At 35.9% G+C, this 23,919-nt stretch overlaps 1 protein-coding gene across 1 annotated transcript in view; it reads right to left on the bottom strand.

Annotated features, from left to right (window-relative positions):
• EVI5 (ecotropic viral integration site 5) overlaps positions 1-23,919 on the bottom strand; it is a 234,628-nt gene that overhangs the window by 22,576 nt on the left and 188,133 nt on the right. Inside the window, exon 19 of the mRNA XM_043575573.1 lies at positions 8,733-8,828. Within this exon, the coding sequence (XP_043431508.1) occupies positions 8,733-8,828 (96 nt within the window). The remainder of the gene's footprint in view (positions 1-8,732; positions 8,829-23,919) is intronic.

Genomic DNA, 23,919 nt, shown 5'->3' on the forward strand with positions numbered 1-23,919 from the left:
CTACAGAGCCAAATTACTAACCTCTTTTCTACCTTTAATATTCTTGTTTTAAAGCCTAGATGAAGATCAATGTTGAATGAGTCTCCAAGAGTCTTTAAAAAAAAGTCAAGTCCAGGTGATTTTATTAACTACTTTTAAATTGGCACTTGCTTTGCACATACACTAAATGACTTTTAAACTGAAGAATATAGAGCAAGGAAAAAAGATTCAAAGAGTTACAAAAGGGCAGTCTGTCATTTGATTCTGAAAGCTCCTCACTGGAAAAAATTCTAGTTAATAACAAATGAGTATAAATATTAAACATATTAATAATGGTCAGGACATTAAAAATGCTTTTTGGTAGATATTTAACTAAATCTATAGCTCAAGCATATATCAACAGTTATTAAAATTTAAAAAGGAGTACTCACATATAAACATTTTTTTCTTAGTAAGAGAGAGAGAGACAGTGTGCAGGAGAGCGCACGTGCAAGGGTAGGGGCAGAGGGAGAGGGAGAGGGAGAGAGAGAATCTTAAGCAGGCTCCACGCCCAGTGCGGAGCTCAATGTGGGGCTCAAATCATGACCCTGAAATCAAGAATCAGATGCTTAAGCAACTGAGGCATCCAGGGGCCTCTATGTAAAAACATTTTCTAAGCCAAACTTCAGAATGGGCTTTGTTTAGATTTCCATTTGTTAACTCAAACTTCTAATTTTGTACTTGGCTAGTAGAAACAAAAGAAGATTCTTGTAACATATGATAACTTATACAGCCTCCTCAGCAAAGAAGACAGGAAGATGGCAGAAGACCTTCTGTGTACTGGGAACCAGCACAAAGGCTATCCTTAAAATGAAAGTTGGTTTCACCTACCTGGGTTGTATATTATTTACAGCATCCTATAATCGTGTTTTATTTTTTGGCCAGGTTTGTCCTAAAATAGCTTACATTTCTCTAAGTTCTTCAGGAAGTGGCGGGGGGGGGGGTGCTCAGTAATTGTTCAGTGACAGACAATTCCTCCTGTCAACTTCTTTCATAAATCATCCATCATTCTCTGATAAATGACAAAAAAAATGCTGAAGAAATCTTTCTTAATAAATTCATTCTTCAAGAGGACCAGGGAAGTTTAAAATCTAATTAAAATAACTATGTTGAAATGTTCCCTTCTTAAAAGTCTCCTTTCTGGGGCTTCTATATCCACAGCTGCCAGTTTCCCTCCCAACTGACCAGTAATTTTGATCTCCTTTGCTGGCTCTCTTGGTCTTAAAGGTCAAGAGTGCCATGAACTTGCTCCTGGACCCCTTCTCTTTGTCTATGAATAATATTAACATTCCAATGACTACCTATTTTTAGCCCTAACCTCTTTTTAGAACCTCATATTCATATATCCATAGCCCACTTCACTATTTTCATGTTCATGTTTAACAGGAATCTCAACCTTAATATAAACAAAACAGAGTTCTTGATCTTCTACCCTTCCCAACATAAGTAAATGGCACCAATCATCCAATTGGCAAGCCAAAAATCTCTGGAGTCACTATTTTACTTTATGTCCCTCCTATAACCCATCAGCAAATTCTCAATCTCTAAAATATATCTCTAATATATTCATGTTGCTAACAATTGTATTTCTCCCATGCTTCTAAGCTACCTTTGCTCTTACCTAGACTATTTTAACAGCCTCCATTTTCCTGTTTCTATTCTTGCTCTCCTACAATCAATTCACCATACAGCAGGCAGGGCAAATCAGATCACATCACTCTTTGCTTAAAACCATCCAAAGGCAGGCACATGGGTGGCTCAGTCGGTTAAGTATGGGACTCTTGGTTTCAGCTCAGGTCATGACCTCACCCTTCATGAGTTCCAGCCCCACATCAGGCTCCGTGCTGTCACTGTGGAGCCTGCTTGGGATTCTCTCCTTTCCCTCTCTCTCTCTCTGATCTTCCCCTACTTGTACTCTCTCAAAATAAATAAATAAACTAAACAAAACAAAACAAAAACATCCAAAGGCTGGGGTGCATGGGTGGCTGAGTCAGTTAAGTGTCCAACTCTTTTTTTTTTAAGTTTATTTATTTATTTTTGAGAGAGAAGAGAGAGCATAAGCAGAGAAGGGGCAGAAAGAGGGAGGGAGAGGGAGGGAGGGAGAGGGAGGGGGGGAGGGAGGGAGGGAGGGAGGGAGAGAGAGAGAGAGAGAGAGAGAGAGAGAGAGAGAGAATCCCCAGCAGGCTCATGCTATCAGCACAGAGTCCATTGTGGGGCTCGAACCCACGAATCACAGGATCATGATCTGAGCTGAAACCAAGAACTAGATGCTTAACCAAGTGAGCCACCCAGGTGCCCCAAGTGTCCAACTCTTGATTTCAGCTCAAGTCATGATCTCATGGTCATGTGATCAAGCCCCAAGTTGGGCTCTGCACTGAGCATGGAGCCTGCTTGAGATTGTCTCTCTCCCTCTGCCCCGTTCTCTGCTTGTACTTTCTTTCTCTCTCTCGCTCTCTCAAATACAATTAAAACAACAACAACAACAACAACAACAACAACAACAACAAAACATCTAGAGGCTTCCCACTGAACCAAGAATAAAACACATTTTTCCCGGCTTATAAAGCACTATATAGGATTTTACCTCATCTGCCTCTTTAATCTTATCTCCTACCATTCTTCCCCCATCCTCTACTATACTCCAGCCACATTAGTATGATTTCTCACAAAGTCCATTACATTTTCTTCTAAGATCTTTCTGCTATTTTTTTCTCTTCTGCCTGGAATGTTCTTCTCACTGATTTTTGTACATCAGGAAGCTTCTTAGCATTCCCATCACAGTTTGTATGTTACCTTATTAGCAAAGCCTTTTGTTGTAATCATTTATTCATTAATTTTTTTTTTCATGAAGTACCAAGTATATGGCAACACTGTTCTAGGTGCTGGGGGGAAAGTTTCTCAATTTATTAGTTTATTAATTTATTAGTTTATTAGTTTCTCAATTTATTAGTAATTAGGGAAGTACACATTAAAACCATAATGAGAGGGGCGCCTGGGGTGGCTCAGTCGGTTAAGCACCTGACTCCGGCTCAGGTCATGATCTCATGGTTCATGGGTTCGAGCCCCACATTGAGCTCTGTGCTGACAGCTCAGAGCCTGGAGCCTGCTTCAGATTCTGAAGCACCCCCTCCCACCACCCGCCCTTCCCCTATTCATGCTCTGTCTCTGTCAAAAATAAATAAACGTTAAAGAAAAACATTAAAAAAAAAAACCATATGAGAAACCTCTTCACAGGCAAAGAATGACTAAAATTAGATAAAGACCAACAGTCCTACATGTCGATGAGGATGTGGAACAATATGAACTGTCTTCACTGCAGCAATGTTAAAAGATCAAATTGGAAATAATTGAATGTTCACTAACAGAAAAGATAAACTGTATATTTATACAAAGGAAAATTATACAGTGATGAGACTAAACAATCTATAGCTACATTTAAAAATAACAATGGTTGAATTTCACAATTTTAAACAAAAGCAGCAAGACACAGAAGAATATATAAGAAGCCATTTATATAAAAATTAAAAACTTAAACTTGTTACCTGGGTACTTTCCTCCATGTTATACTTCTATCAAAAGTTTATAAAGAGTTCCTGTTCTTTAAATTGTTCAATTTTTATGATTATGAACCCATTATATCATAGAAAGTTAAGGATAATAGCTAGTCTATCATAGTTGATCAGACTAGAAGGTTTTCCTTTAGGAACAAACAATGAAAAAATTGTTGTTTGGTCTTACCACAAGGAATAGTTGTGGCTCTCCTAACCAACTGGTCTGTTTTCATTACACATTCACTCTGAAATGTTTAAAGTGACATTTCCCCCTTTTTTGGTGCTGAGTGCTGAAAACCTTAGAGCCTGGTTTGAGGACCACTTATTAAGAAATATATTGATAATTCTGTGGTATGCATTTTTGCATGGGTCTTATTCATGGCTCCATATTACACTCCTATAGTTTTCTGTGTCTCACAAAATTGAAGTTTGCTACTCTGCATCATTTACAAATTTGCTTCATTATGTGTAGAACAACGCAGGGTATTTATTGATCAACAAAAATGCTTTGAAGGTTTTTTCTTTTTTTAAAAAAATATATAGTTTGTTTTGGTTCTACTTCATTCTAAGTTTAATGCATTGGAGTCAACTGAAAGTCCTGATTCAAGCTTCTGCTACTTACTAGTTATGTGACTGTGGACATGTTATTTAGCCTCTCAGCTATAAAATGGGAATAATGATTTTCACAGGAAAATCGTGAAGATTAAAATAACCATCCCAAGTATCTACACCTGGTTTACGAACTATTACTAGAAAGGGGGCGCCTAAGTCAGTTAAACATCCAGCTTCGGCTCAGGTCATGATCTGGTGGTTTGTGAGTTTGAGCTCGGAGTAGGGCTCTGTGTGGACAGCTAGGAGCCCAGAGCCTGCTTCAGATTCTCTGTCTCCCTCTCTCTCTGCCCCTCCCCTGCTTGCACTCTGTCTCTCTCTCTCTCTCCCCCTCAAAAATAAATAAGCATTTAAAAAAAAAAAGAGAAAACTTGCTCTATGTAGAAAACCTACTAAACAAATATAACTAGAATTACTTTCATGAGATCTTAAGGACATAAAGTACATTAAAACTATTATGACATCATAAAAATTCAGCAAAGCTGTCTAACTGAAAAACATTTAACTTTTAAAATAAATGAACTATCTTTAGACTGGAATAAATTTACCTATTCCTAGAACATCCACAAGAATATATCACCATCAAGAACAAATGAAAATATATAATCTATATTCAAAAACATTCTCAAATCAGCTGCTTAGCATGCATTTTCCTATAAAACACTGTAAATGGTAGCAAGGCTCCAAAAGACCCAGAGAAGCTAGTCAACTGGTAATCTGACTGAGACATAGGATTATACTTCTCAGTATGTCTACACCTAAAATGAGTCCTGAGTATATTTTCTTTGGCTACTAAATGAGAATAATCCTCTACCTTCTTCTAGATCCCTTTCCTGGCATTCAGAAAGTATTCTGTGTCTTTAGTGATCAGTAGCTATGAGAAGACAGACCTATGTTGCAAAAGTACATGGCTTATTCAAATTTCCTAGAAACTACAATTTTGGTTTATATATCTGACTTAAGTGTTCCTGATGCCCAATCTGCCTAATAAATTTCTTTTCATTTTTCAAAACCCACCCCAGATGCTGTTACTATTTTATTCCTGTATGTTTCAAAGCAGGCTATAGCATATGGCGGTTAAGTGCATGAATGGGCTTAGAGTCATATACTCTGAACTAACACCCTATTTCTATTACTAATTAGTATATGACCATGGGGAGTTATTTAATACCCCAGAACCTCAGTTTTATTACATGTAAAATGTGAATAATAATGATGCTACTTACTTCATAGGAATGTTGTGAAAATTAAAAGAAATAATGTAAGTATAACATTTAGGAGTGTCTGGCACAATGACTATTAAATGGTAACTACTAAATGCCATATTTTTTGTTATGTATTGCCATTTGTTTATTTGAATACCTATCTCTGTTGTTAGACTGTGAGCCCCTTGAGGGATATGCATTGTTTCAATCTTTAATTAATCTTTAGTTCTAAACCTAGTGCCTAGTAGGAGCTGTGATGACAGAAGGATGGGAGGGTAGGAGGTAAGGAAGATGGAATAAGGAACACACTTGAGTTGGGACCCAGGTTCTTTTCTATGTATGTATGTATGTATTTTCTATGTATGTATGAGGACAGGATGTAGGGATAAGGGAGAATTTAACCACGGCTCTTGCCACATCTGGGGCATCAAGGATTTCCACAGTGGTTTCTCTGAGGGTCTTGACAGGGTATAAGAGTCTCCAAATTAAAAAATTTCTATGGGAAGTAGGTAAAACTAAAAGCATAAATTAGGTAGTGATGGTAGAGACTGCAGGGGTTGTGAGTCAGAGAAGGCATTTGGATGGATCACAGTAAACTGCAGGAAGTGAAGATAAATCTCCATTTGCAATGCTAACAAGGAGAGAAAGGGAGCTCTTGCTGCTAGGTCATTTACAGAATTCACTTATTGGATGTATGCAAAATAATGTGTCAGGGAGGAACAACACAGTTAAAATACTGTCATTAATTGAGTTTCTTTAGACTTTTAAATATTGATGACATATTTTCTAATCTAATTCAACTGAGAATACCACCATCATGTGGGATAATTATGAAGGTTAGTAATTATAAATATGAACTGTCTGACACAATTCTTGACCAATAGAGAGTACTCAATAAATAGTAACTACTAATGTTTTTTTTACAGATCAACACTATATTCAGTCATAAAAAATAATCCACTTAATCCTCTCTACTATTTCATAGAGCCGACTAAGTTAAGTGATCACAATTCTTATAACAAGTACAGAATTGCTATCCCTTCAGGAAGATCAATCTGCAACATTTCCTTCAACATTTTGAGAAGTATAAAAATCAGCTAAGAAAGTATCAACAGTCACATGTTCAATAATATTATTAATTGAAAGTTAATTTTTATGTTGAAAGCTAAAGATTCTGGCAAATTCTAGCACACAGGCAAAAGTTAAGTTGTAGAAATCAGACTGACTTTCGTTAAGGCCCCCCCCCCACCCCCCCGTATTGTGAATGAAAAATCACTAGAATGAAAAAGCGATTCCTTATTTAACCCTCTTGAGAAGCTGGTCCAACAAATAGTAATGTGTATAATAAATGTACTTACAACTATTATCTTGGTTTAAACTTACACTTGTTTTCATTTATCCGTTCCTTAATTATAAAACTTTGAAACAGGTGAAGGTATTAAAATCTGCTCAGGAAACATAATGAAAATGAACCTCTAACTAAAGATCTATAATGGTTTCACTTTATCTAGGAAATTTGATCTCTTCTAGCTTTGAAGATTCACCATAAGCTGGTTCTATTTAATCTACCCTTATTTCCCACAATTTACCCACATTAATTCTTAATTCTTAAGAGTCTGGCCTCTAAACTCCCAGGCCCATGCTCAGTCACTCTCACCTCTGCATTCTTGTGTGGTCCCCACCTACACTGTACTCACCCTCTTCTCTACCATGTTTTCTCACTGGGGCCTGCTTAAGCCCAGGACCTGTGTACTTTGAATAGTATGAGTATACAAAATTAGCATCTCGCCACAAGCTGTTCTAGTTTTTAATTTATACAATAACAGTAGAAAATTTAACAGTAGAAAATTCTACTCTATTGATTTTTTTCCATGTTTGTGTAAGATGAAAGATTATTTTTCACAGGCCACACATAAAAAATGACATTAAAGCAAAACCTCTTGTGAACAGTTTTTTCCCCAGTCCTGATGAGGAGAACAGCATTTTTAGGTAAGGATTATGACATGCAAAATTAATGTTTGCTGGGTGATTTTTAGACTATGCTTGGAAATACAGTCAATCCATATACAGTTTTCTTAATTTACCAACATTAAAGGTTCCTTATCACTCTAAGTCAAAATTATAAGGGGAAGATTGCTTTATTCTAGACAAAATTTCCTTTGAGAAAAACTTTTCAATACAAGGAATAATTCCTACGGTCCTCAAAACAATAAGACTTTCTAGAATATCTTATCTGTAACTTGTTCTTTCACACATAGCTTAGATCAGAACAGATTATAAAAAAGCACACAAACAAATAAGTAAAGATTATTCATAATCCTGAATCCCTCAAATGCTATCATGGTTGCAAATGACAGGAATAACCACTCAAATTTCAGGACAAGTTAAATTAAACCACATCTAAGATTTATCAACTTTGTTAATGTTTTGTTTCTTCATTCAGAATTAGATTGATTACCTCCAGGAGGTATTACCCAAAACACTCAGACTTTAACTGAAGGATGTAATACCAGGAAAGAGTAATGTCCAAACTTTTTCCTTTGAGGTTTAAATTTAGTGGGCAAAATGAATTTCTTTCTTAACAAATAAGGCTTATATAACCCATTCAAATCTTATCACTGTGAATAAACCTTACTGTACAAATAACTCAAGGTAAGACACAAGCTTCTGTATTCATGTTTAGATAAACAGTTACCATTAGAAAATAATAAAAAACAAGGAAATTGACCTAAAGCCACATTAACAAAAAGTATCTCTCTAATCAAAGCACATTAATTTAAATTACTTAGGAGAGTTCTTAATAATACTATCTGAAAATTTCATGAGTTAAATTTCACAGATTCAAGGTAGTGCCAGTTTAAAAAGTGTTTAGGTACTAAGAAATCTGTTAACTGATATTAGGCAAGTATCCTTTTTTTGCAATCTCAGTAATACCACCATGAAAGGAGTAAGAAGACAAAAGTAAAAAGACTTCCCTCTATCCACAACGGTAAATAACGCTAATTATTCTATAGGTGTAAAGAAAACTTCAATTGAAGTAACTTTGACACCTAGACAAACTATCAAAGGTTTTCAGATTACACTAAAAAAAAAATTTGCCATGCAAATATTAATTAGGCATTTTAGATCACCATAAAAAGGCTTAAGGAAAATTAATCCTCAATATTGGAATAGAACACATTTTGGTAAAAAGAAGACAATTTTCTAAAATATTATTATTTAATTATAATCAGGGATTCACAGAAAATATTTATCAGGAAAGAGTCTGACATAACCAGTAATACAGTGTTGTTACAATACAGAGGAAGGAAGAAAGAAATATGTGAAGATCAAAATTTTGATCACTTACCTCATGATTCAGCTCTGCTATCTGATCTTTCAGTTCCCTAATATACTGGTTAGAATCAGACTTGTTAAGCTGTCCTTGAAGCTTTCCTTCTTCTTTCTGTTTTATGACAATAAAACAAACCAAAAACAAGAGACAACTTTCACAGCATGTACTCAAATACTTTAAGACATAGGACAGCATAAGGGCATATCCTTTAACTAGCTAAATTCTGAACAAACCTGTTCTCAAACTATCTCTGAAAAGCAATTTATAGTAACTTATACTGATTATTTCTATATAATGCTTAGGGAAGTTGTTTATAACAAATACAACTTATAAAATGTACATTTTGAGAAACTCTCAGAAACCAACAGTTGAATGGTGTACTAGTGAAAAAATTACCTTAGAATTTCAAAGGCATTTTCTTACTTTGAGGATAAATGATTTTCTATCCATACCACAAGAGATTCAATGCTTAGTTGATAAGGCAGTGAGCCTCCCACAGCTACATGGGAATCAGCTTTTGTGTGGCAAACAGAGGAGAAAGAGAAAAAAGAAAAGGTTCTGCAAACCACTCTTAAAAGGGGAAGGACAGCTCTGAATCTCTTGTTTAATTACCTTAGGAATGTATGGCAGGAGTCCTAGATATAGCTGATTAAAAGGTGCTCGAATCCTAACAGCTAGTTTCAGAACCATACGTGATCATTTTCCAGGGATATAAATTGGGAAGGGGAGAAGCTGCTTTTTCATATACCATCTGAAAACAAATGTGACTTTTAAGACATAGGGCTTATTAGAGAGTGAAAAATGAGTTGTTTTTTATATTGCCAGATTATTTCTAAAAGCCATGTGATGACGCTTGAAATGTTAAGAAGCTCTGATCCAGAGACATCTATTAAAACTACTGAGTAACTCCAGATACCAACAAAGTACTAGTTTACTTTTAACAGGCACCCATCACTTGGTTTCCTTCCATAAAGACAATCACAGTTGTTTTTTATTGTAATCTTCCCATGATATTTTGTACATATGTATCGAAACACATTTGCATACACACACATATTTTTACTAATACTACAGACACTATGAACACTGTTCTATACTTGCTATTATCTCTTAAGAATCCAACTTCAAGATCATTCATTATCAGTACCTACAGAGAAGATACACATTTCGATTTGAAAGAGCTTTGAAGTTTCTATAAAAGTTATCTTAGTGCTACTTGAATATTTATAGGGGTTTTTTTATTTTTATTTTTTTAACGTTTAATTATTTTTGAGACAGAGAGAGACAGAGCATGAACGGGGGAGGGCCAGAGAGAGAGGGAGACACAGAATCGGAAACAGGCTCCAGGCTCTGAGCCATCAGCCCAGAGCCCGACGCGGGGCTCGAACTCACGGACCGCGAGATCATGACCTGAGCCGAAGTCGGACACTTGGGCGCCTGGGTGGCTCGGTCGGTTAAGCGTCCGACTTCGGCTCAGGTCATGATCTCGCGGTCCGTGAGTTCGAGCCCCGCGTCGGGCTCTGTGCTGACAGCCTGGAGCCTGTTTCTGATTCTGTGTCTCCCTCTCTCTCTGGCCCTCCCCCGTTCATGCTCTGTCTCTCTCTGTCTCAAAAATAATTAAACGTTAAAAAAAAATTTTTTTTAAGTAGGTTTTAAAATGTGCTGTAGAGGCACCTGGGTAGTTCAGCCAGTTGAGCATCCGACTCTTGAATTCAGCTCATGCTCCCAGGGTCATGGATCGAGCCCTGCATCAATCAGGCTCTGTGCTGAGTGTGAAGCCTGCTTAAGATTCTCATTTTCACTCTTTCTCTTTCTTTCTTTGCCCTTTCCTCACCACATATGCACTCTAAAAATAATAATAATAATAATAATAATAATAATAATAATAATAAATAATTACAATAAAATGTGCTGTAGGTCCTGTAAAACTACCTTGAGAGTAATGGGTTGTTCTGCAGAGCACTTTCCAATGTGGAGCTCTCTACTGCTCTTTCCATTCACAGTAAGAAGAGACCCTGGACCTGGTTTGCTACTCTCACTGCAGCCAAGTCATGCTCTACTTTCCTCTACACATCTCCCAACATCCTTGGCAGAAAGAACTAACTAGAACTGCTCCAGCAACAGAATGAGTGGCTCCCCTATAAAGTCAAGGTATCATTCCAACAGAATTACTCTTCTGCATGAACCATCCTTGCCATCCCGATTGCATTCTTATGTAACTTTAGTTTGTTCTTCAAATCCTTTCAACAAGCTATTCTTATAAGCCCACTCTTTTTGTTTTTTTGTTCTTCTCCTTTTGGTCACCGGTCTTAAAAACCTTTCACTAGAATATGGCCTGATGAAGCAGTTAACTAATATTTGTATAGATATAAAGAACAACTATTATTCCTAGAGGCTTTAAAACTTTTCTTATATATTTGCACACATGAATATCACATATAATCACCTAAGCAAAGAACTAATTTAGGGGCACCTGGCTAGCTCAATTGGTAGAGCATGTGACTCTTGATCTCGGGGTTGTGAGTTTCAGTCCCACAATGGGTGTGGAGATTACTTAAAAATAAAATCTTAAAAAAAATAACTAATTTAATAATTATATTCCAAATGTGCCAGGCTTCATAAACATATTCAACAGACACCTTATGATTTTTAGCCACTAGCCTGTATTTAAGAAAATATATACATATTTTTAAATTTTAGTTAGAAATACTAGCTTGAGCCAAAGCAATACTGAAAAGGAAGAACAAAGCAGGAGGTATCACAATGCCAGATTTGAAGATACACACTACAAAGCTGTAGTAATCAAAATAGTTTGGTACAGGCAAAAAAAATAGACATACAATTAATGGAACCCCAGAATAGAAACTCCAGAAATAAACCCATTATTATATAGCCATATAATCTATGACAAAGGAGACAAGGATATACAATGGGGAAAAGACGGTCTCTTCAATAAATGGTGGTGGGAAAACTGTACAGCTACATGCAAAAAAATGAAACTGAACTACTTTAACGACACACACACACACACACACACACACACACACACACACACAAAACGTCAAAATGAATTAAAGACCTAAATGGGACACCTGAAACCATAAAAATCCTAGAAGAGGGCACAGACAGTAATTTCTCTGACATTAGTTGTACCAACATTTTTTCTAGATATGTCTTCTAAGGTAAGGGAAACAAAAGCAAACACAAAAGTAAACATAAACTATTGGGGCTACACCAAAATAAAAAGCTTTCTGCACAGCAAAGGAAATCATCAACAAAACAAAAAGGCAAAAACAAAACAAAAAGACAACCTATTGATTGAATGGGAGAAGATAGTTGCATACAATATATCTAATAAGAAAATTTTTCATTCATATATATTTATATATATATATATATATATATTTATATATATATCCAAAATATATAAAGAACTTGTGCAACTCAACACCAAACACCCAAACAATCCAATTAAAAAATGTGGAGAGGACTTGACATTTTTGTAAAGAAGACACAGAAAAGATGTTCAACATCACTCATCATCAGGGTGATGCAAATCAAAACCACATAATGTATCACTTCACACCTGTCAGAATGAATGGCTAGAATCAAAAAGACAAGAAATAACAAGTGTTGGCAAGGATGTGGAGTATGAGGAATCCTCATGACCTATTAGTGGGAATGTAAATTTGTACAACGACTGTGGAAAACAGTATGGAGGTTCCTCAAAAAATTAAAAATAGAATAACCATCTGAGGGGTGCCAGGGTGGCTCAGTCAGTTGAGCGTCTGACGTCGGATCAGGTCATGATCAGGTTGACAGGTTCTCGAGCCCCGCAATGGGCTCTGCGCTGACAGCTTGGAGCCTGGAGCCTGCATTGGATTCTGTGTGTCTCTCTCTCTCCTCCCCTCCCCCATAATGCTCTGTCTCCCTCTCTCTCAAAAAAATATATAAACATTAAAAAAAATTAATAAAAAAAAAGAATAACCATTTGATCCAGTATTTTCACTATCAGGTATTAACCCAAAGAAAACAAAAACACTAATTCAAAAAGATATATGCACCCCTATGTTCATTGCAGCATTATTTACAATAGCCAGGAAGAGCACAACCTAAGTGTCTATCAATAGATGAATGGATAAGAAAGATGTAGTACGTATGTGTGTGTATGTAATGTATGTATACACACACACACACACACACAAATACATACACACAACAGACTATTACATATCCATAAAAAAGGATGAGACTGTGTCATTTGAGACAACACAGATGGACCTATTATGCTAAGTGAAATGGACCTATTATGCTAAGTCAGGCTGAGAAAGACAACTACCATATGACTCTACACATAAGTGGAATCTTAAAAAAAAAAAAAAATGAAAAAATGAATAAACATACAAAAAGCAGAATCAGACCTGCAAATACAGAGAACAAACTGATGTTGCCAGAAGGGAGGTTTATGGGGTTGGGCAAAAGGTGTGAAGGGGAGAGGGAGATACAGGCTTCCAGTTATGGAATAAGTAAGTCACATGAATAAAAAGCAGATCATAAGGAATATAATCAATGATATTCTAACAGCAATGTCATGGCACAGATGACAGCTACACTTGTGGTGAACACAGACTAATGTATAAATTTGCCAAATCACTAAGCTGTACATCTGAAACTAGTATAACATTGTGTGTCAATTATACTCAAAGAAGAAATGTTTGACCAGAGCAAGGCAGAACCAAAACAGCAGAGATACTGACTCAGAATCCTAATCAAACCATCTCTGAAGCCTTCCCTACTTGTTTTTTCATTTACAGTAAAACTCTGGTTTGCAAGCATAATTTGTTCCGGAAACATGCTCGTAATCCAAAGCATTTGTATATCAAAGCGAATTTCCCCATAAGAAATAATGGAAACTCAGATGATTTGCTCCACAACCCAAAAATGTTCATATAAAAATGATTACAATACTGTAATACAAAATAATAAAAAAATACAAAACATATGGAAAAATAAATTAACATGCACTTACCTTTGAAAAGCTTTGTGGTTGGTTCACAGAGGGTTATTGTGTAGGATGATTTTCACTATCACTAATGGAATCACTGTTATCTATTGGCTCAATGGAATCTTTTTCTGCATGGGGACCACTGTATATGCTCACACAGATGTTGACTACAGTACAGTATTAATAAACTCTTGTCATATACTGTAAACTATTTAATATAGCTGGCAATAAGGCAGCAGAGGAAAGGGTCTACATCTGTAGGCAGCCTGACCTAGGTATAAAGCAAAGTATTCCTAAGCTTACTCTTGTATGGAAAAGCGAATGACTGTCCATCCATAGGTGCTTTTAAGTGACAAAAATACACTAGTGTCAGTTGTGGGCACCTTCCAACATTCTGAAAAATCACTGATTTCTGCCAAACACTGTGGTCTGAGACTGAGCATCCAAGCATGGGAGACGATCACCCACAATTCCAGAGACAGAGAGAGAGAGAGAGAGAGAGAGAGAGAGAGAGAGAGAGAGAGACACACACAATTGTCTCAGCTGTGATCACGTGGCATTTGACATCATGTACTACTCATATTGCAAGATATTGCTCATTTATCAAGTTTATCATTTATTAGAAATGTTTGCTCATCTTGTGCAACACTTACAGGACAAGTTACTCACAATCCAAGGTTTTACTGTATATGAATGAATGAAGTCCCTTTATTATTTAAACCAGTTTAAATATGGGTTTGTCACTTGTAAACAAAGTAATAATAGCTAACATATCTTGAACACTTATCAGACGTTCTCAATTGAGGTTCCCCAAAGGAATTAAGTCCTAATGCCCAAACATCACTGTATGTAATAATTTAACTTTCCTCCTATGCACCTAGAGTGGTACTATGTACCATACTTAGAAGAACTGAGAAAATAGTTACTCAGATTATTTTCTGTAGGATTTAATTCTCTTGTACAATCCTGATGGAGAGGGACTGGGGCTGACAATGTGCTAACAACTGTTCTAAGCTCTTTACATGTAATCATCACAACACCTCTGTGTAATAGAAACTATTATTCCTAACTGAGTGAACCAACAATTGCCTAAGAATTACATAAACAGTTGACACATTTTTCCCCCACAGCACTCTAAACATGAGTTTGCCTGAGGAAGCAAGAATATATGGGAATTTATGCAAAGGATCAAGCAAATTAGCTTTCTTGGATTTGTTTCAAAACTTTACTTGAGTTATTTATTTTAGCCCACACTTATTTCAATGGGAATTACAATATAAAAAGAAAAAAATTAAGATGAAATGCTAAAGCATACTTTCATTTATGGCCCTAAGCTAATGACTCATATTATCAATTTATAGTTGTCTAATACTGCTTACATGTAATTATGCCTGCATCTGATTTTTATCCACTCCCCATTTTAAATAAAATATTTCAAAAACAGAGAACAAAAGAGTAATATAATAAAGACTAATAAACCCATCACCCAAATTCACTCTGTTTCATGACTACCCCTTCCCATAATTTTCCTTGGTTCTAGACTTACTCCATCTCAGTACTGTATATTCCCAAAGTAGGAAAGGATTATGTCAAGCATTAGGAATAAGTAGTGAGTTAAGAAGGAAGAAAATAATGTAGAAAAGAGAAAAAAAATATGGAGAGAGAATATTTGCTGACATAAAATAAATAGTCATTATCCTTATAGAAGATATTTTCCAAATCCTGTATGTGACCTGATAAATGGCAGCAGCAGCAACTGATTAAGTAAATATACTTCCAAAGGGGGCTACTTTGGGTATATGTGTTCAGCTGTACTCTTTGATGGCTTTTTAGTCTAATTTTAGCATCATATCATATTAATTACCTTGAAAATAATTGCTGATTAAATGGAAAGTGCAAATGACTACTAGGAAGAAATCCTTATGGATGAGATGGAAAGGCCAGATATTTGTGGTTTAGAATCAGATTTAGAAAAGGTACCTTTAAATCTGGTCCCCAGTGAAGGTAAAGTTCTTGAGGATTTTGGATATCCCACAGCAATAATATCATTCAGGACAAAATAAAATTCTCAGGGCGAATAAAATGACAAAGCCCAAGGTAAGTTCTAGTGTTCCAAGACAGAAGTTCAAGAAGGCAAAATACTTTAGGTTTGAAAGGCTGTTGAATGACCACTAACAATAATTAATACCAATTCTTTCCTGTAGGGAAACCTGCATGATAAACAGTCTGGCAAGACACAAATCATTAAATGTGTTTTACAAAAGTGACTAAGCCGGACACCTGGCTGCAACTCTTGATCTTGGTGTCCTGAGTTTGTGTATAGAGAGCATTTAGATTAAAAAAACAAAAACAAAACTAAACTAAAAAAAAAAAAAAAAAAAAAAAAAGTGACTGACTCCAAAGATGTTTCCCCCAAAGGTGAGTCTTAGTAAGGTTTAGCCAAAGTTTTGCACCCTGATTTCTTTAGAGGAAAGGCAATATTTAATAAAAAAAATTGGGCAGTTGAGAAATTTTACAATAAAGAAATTTAATGTTTGTAACAACAGCTTGTAAGGCATACTGATTAAACTGAGGGCAAAGGAAGGGTAATTAAGCAGCTCTGCACTCTAGAAGTGACCCCCATCCCTGCACACTTGTCACATATTAGTAGCATAATGTCACCAGTGTGACAGACACACCAGTCGAAAAGCTCTGCCTTGGGGCGCCTGGGTGGCGCAGTCGGTTAAGCGTCCGACTTCAGCCAGGTCACGATCTTGCAGTCCGTGAGTTCGAGCCCCGCGTCGGGCTCTGGGCTGATGGCTCAGAGCCTGGAGCCTGTTTCCGATTCTGTGTCTTCCTCTCTCTCTGCCCTTCCCCCGTTCATGCTCTGTCTCTCTCTGTCCCAAAAATAAATAAACGTTGAAAAAAAAAAAAAAAGAAAAGCTCTGCCTAAGGTATTCTGATTGAATAGTCTGCTTTAAGCAAATCTAGCTGATATTTCAAAAACTGAAGTGAAGTCAGAGAGGTCCTAAGTGCTATTTAATAAATTAAAATGTATAAATAACTTTTTATCTAAGTCTGTGGTTTTTATGTTCTGCAAATGGGTTCTCATTTAAATGATGAATTGAACCCTTTTAAGGACTCTCTTGAAATCAGGTAACTAAATAACTACACATTTACAGTGCCAAAAAAAAAAAAATCCAGTTAACTATTACATTCTAAAAAGTGGATAACAATTTAATTTCACTTCTGAGACAATTTATTCAATTATCTAATGTTTAGGATTATTTTTTGCAAAAATTTTTATACCTTTCTATTTTCAAGCAATGTCTACATAGTTCTTTCTGATAAGGTGGGAAAATGTCAGCTACACTAATAAATTTACCAGTAACCTGCATTTTCTTTTGGTCTAGCTGATAACAACAGATTGCCAGTTAAGTGATTTCCTAAGCAAAACTCATTAGGTAAGTAACAAACTTAAAGAGCTCCAACACATCAACGATCTTGGTATTCTATAATTTCACTGAACACACCTTAAATATATAACTTTTTGTCATGCAATAAAAGAAACTTTATATTAAGAGAACATAAAGTAATATTTATAAAAGGTTTACTTAAATGCACTTTTACTCTCGGACCTTTCTTTCAGTAATTATTTTAGCAATTACCATTATGATATCTATAATAATCTAATTCATATTGAGGCCTTAAGCCATAGAGTTCCATAAGTCTCTGAGTCAAAAGGTCATTAATAACCTAAAGATATACATGTTTAAGTAATTAGGGATAGAGTATAACAACTTTAACTTACTCTGAAATGCATCAAAAAATAAGATAGCTAAGGGGCTCCTGAGTGACTCAGGTGGTTAAGTATCCAACTCTTGATTTTGACTCAGGTCATGATCTCACAGCGGTGAGATCCAGCCCTGACTGGGGTTCCATGCTAGGCATGAACCTCCTTGAAATTCTCTCTCTCCTTCTTCTGCCCTTTCCCCACTCGCACTCCTGAGCTCTCAGAAAAAAAAAAATATAGCTAGAATGGTGGATAGACACGTATCTAATAAAGCAACAGATGAAACAAATATCAAAAATATTAATACTAGAATGGAGGTGGTGGGTTTGTGATCTTTTCTGTTGAACTCTTTCAACTTCTGTATGTTTGAAAATTTTCATAGTAAAATACTTGGAGAAGACATCAATAAAAAAAAATAATACATGCCCTCTCCCTCTAGAAAGCAAGCACTTAGTCTATACTGTAGTTCATTTCTATATGTGAAAAGGTATTTATTTCCCAAGGTTACTTGTACTTAATTTAAAACCTACCTCTTGCTCTAGGATTCGTACTTTCTTCACTTTTTTACTAGAAACTTAAGAAACTGAAAAGTAATATTATACCATAAATTACTTTATTAAAACAATCTAATTTTAGAACAAGTGGAGTTACAGTTCATCTCTGTAATATTTTCAAGTAGATTTTATGGTTGTTACATCAAGATCTATTTTCTCTCCTTTATTATGTAGTGGTCATAGTACAGGAATTATCCCCATCCTTAACCCCATAGGTAGGCTCTGATTGGTAGGTAGGGTTTAAACCAAACAGGATAATCAGATCTGTTTGCATTGTGACTACTTCTGGTCTTGCTCAAACTGTGTGACTCTTAAAACTTTTACCGGAAATTATGGGTTACAGTTTTTTATTTTGCATATTATGCAAGTACATATAAGGCTCATCTGTTAGCCATTTTAACACGATGAAAAAAACCTCCTAAGGATAAAAAATGACAAGCAAAGCAGAGCTTTCAGAATCATGGCTAATGCAACAAGCTGGAGCCCAAATCAAACTTTTCCTTAAGTATATCCTACTTTTGGACTTTTCAAGTACATGAACCAATAAAGCCCCTTTATTATTTAAGCCATACATAAATCCAGAATTGAGTTTTCTGTTGCCTTCAATAAAAACATCCTACCTAATAAATATTTTTTTTTAAATATGGCCAGGTATTTTGATAAAATATATACATAAAATTTACCATTTAAAAAATATATGGCTAGGTAAGTGAATATAATAATATAAACAACATAATCTAGGAAACGGTTAAAACAGTGATTGCCAAAGATGATTATTGTTGGGAGTTTTGTAAACACATGGATTAAGAGAATCTATTGCTGACCTAATGAATTCTAAATATCTGGGAATGGGGCTTGAAAATCAGTACACATTGAAAGCTACACCCAGATTTCAAACTATATTACAAAGCTGTAATCATCAAGACAGTATGGTACTGGCACAAGAACAGACACTCAGATCAATGGAACAGAACAGAGAACCCACAAATGGACCCACAAACATATGGCCAACTAATCTTTGACAAAGCAGGAAAGAATATCCAATGGAATAAAGACAGTCTCTTCAGCAAGTGGTGCTGGGAAAACTGGACTGTGACACACAGAAAAATGAACCTGGACAACTTTCTTACACCATATGCAAAAATAAATTCAAAATGGATGAAAGACCTCAATGTAAGACAGGAAGCCATCAAAATCCTCAAGAAGAAAGCAGGCAAAAATCTCTTTGACCTTGGCCGCAGCAACTTCTTACTCAACATGTCTCCAGAGGCAAGGGAAACAAAAGCAAAAAAGAACTATTGGGGCCTCATCAAAATAAAAACTTCTGCACAGCGAAGGAAACAATCAGCAAAACTAAAAGGCAACAGACAGGATGGGAGAAGATATTTGCAAACGACATAAAGGTTAGATAAAGGGTTAGTATCCAAAATCTATAAAGAACTTATCAAACACAACACCCAAAACACATAGAAGAAATGGGCAAAAGACATGAATAGACACTTCTCCAAAGAAGACATCCAGATGGCCAAATGACACATGAAAAAATACTCCACATCACTCATCATCAGGGAAATACAAAGCAAAACCACAATGAGATACCACCTTACACCTGTCAGAATGGCTAACATGAACAACTCAGGCAACAAAAGATATTGGCTAGGATGCGGAGAAAGAGGATCTCTTTTGCACTGCTGGTAGGAATGCAAACTGGTGAGGCCACTCTGAAAAGCAGTCTGGAGGTTCCTCAAAAAATTAAAAATAGAACTACCCTATGATCCAGCATCTGCACTACTAGGTATTTATCCAAGGGATACAGGTGTGCTGTTTTGAAGGGACACATGCACCCCAATGTTTATAGCAGCACTATCAACAATAGCCAAAGTATGGAAAGAGCCCAAATGTCCATCGATGGATGAATGGATAAAGAAGATGTGGTATATATATACAATGGAGTATTACTCCGCAATCAAAAAGAATGAAATCTTGCCATTTGCAACTACGTGGCTGGAACTAGAGGGTACTATGCTAAGCAAAATTAGTCAGAGAAAGACAAATATCATATGACTTCACTCGTGTGAGGATTTTAAAAGAAAATAGATGAATATATGGGAAGGGAAGCAAAAATCATATAAAAACAGGGAGGGAGACAAAACATACGAGACTTTTTTTTTTTAATTTTTTTTTTCAACGTTTATTTTTATTTTTGGGACAGAGAGAGACAGAGCATGAACGGGGGAAGGGCAGAGAGAGAGGGAGACACAGAATCGGAAACAGGCTCCAGGCTCTGAGCCATCAGCCCAGAGCCCGACGCGGGGCTCGAACTCACCGACCGCAAGATCGTGACCTGGCTGAAGTCGGACGCTTAACCGACTGCGCCACCCAGGCGCCCCCATACGAGACTCTTAAATATGGAGAACAAAGAAGATTACTGGAGGGGTTGGGGGGGGGATGGGCTAAATGAGTAAGGGACATTAAGGAATCTACTCCTGAAATCATTGTTGTACTATATGCTAACTAATTTGGATGTAAATTAGAAAGTAAATAAAATAAAACTGTTAACCAGAAAAAAAACAAAAAGAAAGCTACACAAGTGGTGGTTCTGACACAGCCAGTGTGTAGACCTACACTTGAAACACACTGGTTTGTACAACCTTTGAAAATTAACTATTTTTAAACACAAATTCAAAATTCTATATATATACCAGTTATAAAATACTTTTATCTTTCTTAAAAAAGCTCAAATAATATTTTTTAAGTTTATACTCATTACAGAATTTATTCAGTATAGTTTTTTATATAAAAAAAGAGACAGAGGTGCCTGGGTGGCTCAGTTGGTTAAGCATCATCGGACTCTTGATTTCGGCTCAGGTAGTTATCTCATGGTTCATGAGTTTGAGCCCCATGTGGGGCTGTTGGCATGGAGCCTGCTTTGGATTCCCCCTCCCTCTCTCTCTGCCCCTTCCCAGCTCATATGCACACACATTCTCTCTCTCAAAATAAATAAAAAAATAAATGTGAAATTTTAAAAAAGAGGTAAATACTTCTTTTAACTACCACCACAATGGTAAATGTGTTAAATGACCAAGACACATCAACTTATTTACAAATAGTCTCTACATTCCCAGAGAGAAAATATTTTAGAATGAAAATAGAAGAAAACTGGCAAGGTTCTTAAATTAATTTCTTTCAATTCTACTATCAGTTTCACTTCATGTTATTTCTATGTTAGTTTCAGCTGGTCAGTTCCCTGTCTACAGAGGTTGGCTGAATTTTGAACTCAAATCCCTTTCTTGGTTAACCTAGCTCTCAAACAGAAAATGTTATTTTAAAGTTTAGTAATGTATGATGAGGAACTAAATAATGTTTAGGATCAGAAAAAAATCCCACATATATGATCCCTATGACTGAATACTAAGATAACTATTCAAAAGAATGAAGAAACACCAAAGATTTGAGAACCAGCTGAATAATTCTTTAAAAACTTAAAACTATCAATATCTACAAGAAGATATGCCAGTAAATAAGGGATCCAATTTTCTAAACTTTTTACTAGGTAACAGGTTGATAGAGTTAAAAAGCTATTTTCTTTAATATAACCATAAATGTGCATAGAGAAATATTTTGCTAAGAGCAGTGATTCTGGTGTTTGACTACTTGGCCTGTTTTTTAGTGACTTTAGGTATATACATTCACCAGGTTTATCCCTGCAACCACAGGGAGCTATAATTCAGGAAAGGATGAGGCAGAGATATAAAGTGCCCAGGATGTATCACATATTCTGCTATAGTTGATTGGAAAATTAGTCACTGCTATAGTCAGCAGGAAAAAAGTGAATATGTATTTGTGCAATGTGTATACATTCACAGTAGCAAGCACACATTGAAATCAGAGATATCCTCGCCTACATCTACTGTATACTCCAACATACTATTTAAAAAGTTGAACAATTAAATGTGGTGGTGCATTGAGCTAGAAAAATTAAGTAAAAATGTGAAAGACTTCCTCTGTAGCTCTAAGCAGCATGCTTCTCACATATTGCAGCAAAACTGAGATGAGTAGGATGTTAACTTGCTTTGAACAAGTGTTTGGAAGAAAAAGTGTATTATATTAAAAAATATTGTGGAGGTGAGAAAAGAGGAGGCAGGGGCTCAGGTTTGTTTAAACTCACAAATTTAGCCTCATTTTTTACATATAATTGTAATAGGTATGTCTAAGAGTCTTATTTGTTTCTTTATCTGTTTTTAATGCTGGTTATAACTTACCCTATCTTGGCACAGGAAGGACACTTCCTTAGAGACAGGAAGATAGCAGATTGTAAAAGCTGTGTTTCAAGCCATAGGCTTTTTAATACCCTATGCAACTGGATAATTTGCTTAGAAGTTTTTGGGTTTTTAAAGAGAATTTAACCAGTTAATACCCAGTTAATGTAACAGATGCATAGATGCAAAACATGAAAAGCACCTAGTCTGTCATTTACATTTGCAAAATTTTCCTCTAGCCTTTTCAGTTTTCAAATATTTCAAATCTACAGAAGAGCTGAAATAGTACAATACTCATATACCATTCAGGTATATTCACCAATTACTATTTTGCTATATCTGCTTTTCTCTCTGTACATGTATCTTCTGAACCATTTGAATGTAAATTGCAGATATGACACTTCCCTACTATATATTTCAGCATGCATTTCCTAAGAACAAGGAACTGCCTCACATAACTAAATGCCACTAACACACTTAAAGTAATAGTTTAACATCACAGTATCATGGAATACATAGCTCCTATTCAAATTCCCTTAGAAGGGTCCTAAATGGTGGTACCTGTGTGGCTCAGTTGGTTATGCGTCCAACTTCGGCTCAGGTCATGATCTCACTGCTTGCGAGTTCAAGCCCTGTATCGGGTTCTGTGCTGACTGCTGAGCCTGGAGCCTGCTTCAGATTGTGTGTCTCTCTCTCTCCGCCCCTCTCCCACTTGCAGTCTCTCTCTCTCTCTCTCTCTCTCTCTCAAAAATAAATAAAACATTAAAAAAATTTTTAAAGGGTTCTAAAGGGTTTATTACTATCCAGATTCAAACCAAGGTTTATGGTTACACTTGGTTATTGTGTATCTCTTTAACCTCTTTAAATCTGTAATAGTCCCTCTGCTTTTTGTCATGACTGTTAATATTTTTAAGAGTTCAAGTCTAGAGATTGTGTATTATCCAAGCTGAAATACAAAAATTTCCCATTCCAACAAAACTCCAAGTCAAGTACTGTTTTTATTTCTTTTTTTCAAACCCAATAGGCAGCAGGATAAAACTAATATAATGTATATTTAAAGTTGGGTTGTGTTAAGGGAGTAAGCACAGAAGACATGGCCAGAGAAACTTAAGTATCTGAAGCCAAAGACTAAGAAAATGTATAGGAATAGCACTAGAAGACAGCATTTTATAAATGATGCTGGTAAATATTTACTTTATTATTTTATTATTTATATATATTTGATAAAAAGATACACATAATGAATATTAGTAGTTATGACTTTTTTTTTTTTTTTTTTTTTTGCCTCTTACTAAGAAACTAACCTATAGGTTTAACTCTTCAATCATGGGAAGTCTAAATAACTCTATCCATACTTTACATTACTTTAAACACACACAAAATGCCTTTTAACCCGTCATTTGTCTCTTTGCAAACATATTCTACGTAGTAAATAGATGATTTTAAGTTTGTTTGTTTATTTATTTATTTTGAGAGACAGGGTACAAGCAGGGGAGGGGCAGAGAGAGAGGGAAGAGAGAAAATCCCAAGCAGGCTCTGCACTGTCAGCGCATAGCCCAATGTGGGTCTCAAACTCATGAACTGTGAGATCATGACCTGAGCCAAAGGCAGA

The sequence above is a fragment of the Prionailurus bengalensis genome, chromosome C1 (genome assembly GCF_016509475.1).
Source record: "Prionailurus bengalensis isolate Pbe53 chromosome C1, Fcat_Pben_1.1_paternal_pri, whole genome shotgun sequence".
NCBI lineage: Eukaryota > Metazoa > Chordata > Mammalia > Carnivora > Felidae > Prionailurus > Prionailurus bengalensis.